Raw genomic sequence first — 1,886 nt, 5'->3', positions numbered from 1 at the left:
AGCTTTGGAAATTTAGCACCTCCGCTAGAAGTACAGAAATATTTTCAAGGATGCGATATTAATTACAATTATAACACAGAGCAGAGATTTAATACATCAAACTGTGGACACTTGTATATACAATTTTTATCATGTACACGATAACGTTAAACGGAAACTCGAGTGAACTGTCATACGATATTTTTCCGACCATAGAGGTAGAAAATACAGCACAAATATGTCTTTTGAGCTTGCTAACAAATAATTCAATTCCAAACATATAACCTGGTTGCAATACCATAGGTTTTCGGAATATGATTGGACAAGTTGAAAACGTAATTATACCTACTGGATCGTATGAGTTGGAAGATTTAGAGTTTGTTATAAACAAGTTGAAGCCCGGCTATATAACTTTTTTCGAATTAAAATCTGATGGTAACACGTTAAAGTGTATGATATCCTGTAGCCATGAGATTGACTTTTCAATCGAAAACAGTATAGCAACATTATTAGGATTTAGAAATGTTGTATATACTACTGGTACTACACACGAATCTGAAAATACAGTCAACATAATGAAAATAAACTGTATAAAAATAGAGTGCAACTTAATAACCGACTCATTTTGTGACGGATCGCCGAGCCAGATTATACATGAATTTTATCCGACTGTTGCTGTGGGCTATAAAATTGTTGAAGTGCCTAGACATTTAGTTTTTTATGGTCTTAATACTACTTCTATAAGTAAAGTTGAAATCATACTAAAAGATCATAAAGATCGATTGATAAATTTACGTGGTGAACCAATTACGATTCGATTACAAATAACACTCGGATAAGATGGCGCTCAAGTTTAATATAAATACTACTGCAATAAAAAACCCGTCATTAAAGTGACTGCAGTTAAGAAGTCAACACCTATATCTAAACCGAAAAACAACGAGTTCAAGCTCACGAAAAATAACTTAGATTTTCTTCGTTCACTACAATAATGGATGACACATATTTATATGTAACGGCCGGTTATGTCGACGATTGTAAAATAACGCAAATGCAATATAATTCGTTCACGCCGTATTCAAACACGTCTTTTTCATACAATGATCAAATTAGAATAAATATTCAAAATATGGAATCTTACTCTCTACCGTGTGAAAGTTATATTTACATTGAAGGAAAGCTAAGAAAACCTTACGACGCTGAAGGAGACGTACGTTTTTCGAATAATGGTTTGGCATTTTTATTCTCCGAAATGCGATATGAAATAAACGGAATAGAAATACAAAAATTGAAATCACCCGGAGTATCGTCTTGCCTGAAAGCATACTGTTCATATACACCAAGTGACTTGAATACGTTAGACAATTGTGCTTGGGACTCGGGCATGGACGGCGAAGATAATAAAAATTTTATGAGCAACGATGTATTTACCGGTTGTGTACCTCTAAGACATTTATTCGGATTTTGCGAAGATTATAAAAAAATATTACTAAATTGCAATCAACAACTGATTTTAAATCGCTCGTCTACCGATTTAGACGCATTACGTATGACGCAAACCGGAACCCCCGAAAACGTTGAAAAAAATAAAAAAATTACGATTGAATTGATTAAAGTGATATGGAAGATGACTTGTAGTATGACTTGAAGTATGACTTGTTTTCCGATGGACACTTATCGCATTTAAACATGTTTAAATAAAGTGTTTTAACACTTGTAAAAATTGTTAATACTGTTGTGTGAAAACGTGGAAATAGTACGTACGAAATGGTTGTCTAGAACAGACTGAACGTACATCGACGGATAACGGAGCAAGTGTCATAGCATTTGCGGTGGTGAAGATAAATTAAGCCAGGGTTAGGTAAAATATTATTTGGGAATTAGTTATATCACTATAGATTTTTAAC

At 33.5% G+C, this 1,886-nt stretch overlaps 1 protein-coding gene across 1 annotated transcript; it reads left to right on the top strand.

Annotated features, from left to right (window-relative positions):
- Positions 1 to 970: 970 nt before the first annotated feature.
- Positions 971 to 1,627, top strand: LOC126551654 (uncharacterized). The gene has a single exon (XM_050205576.1). The coding sequence runs from the start codon at positions 971 to 973 to the stop codon at positions 1,625 to 1,627; it is 657 nt and encodes a 218-aa protein (XP_050061533.1).
- The last annotated feature ends 259 nt before the right edge of the window (positions 1,628 to 1,886 follow it).

Source organism: Aphis gossypii, chromosome X (assembly GCF_020184175.1).
Source record: "Aphis gossypii isolate Hap1 chromosome X, ASM2018417v2, whole genome shotgun sequence".
NCBI lineage: Eukaryota > Metazoa > Arthropoda > Insecta > Hemiptera > Aphididae > Aphis > Aphis gossypii.
Note: the sequence above shows the minus strand (reverse complement) of the source record. Positions and strands in the feature narration are given on the sequence as shown.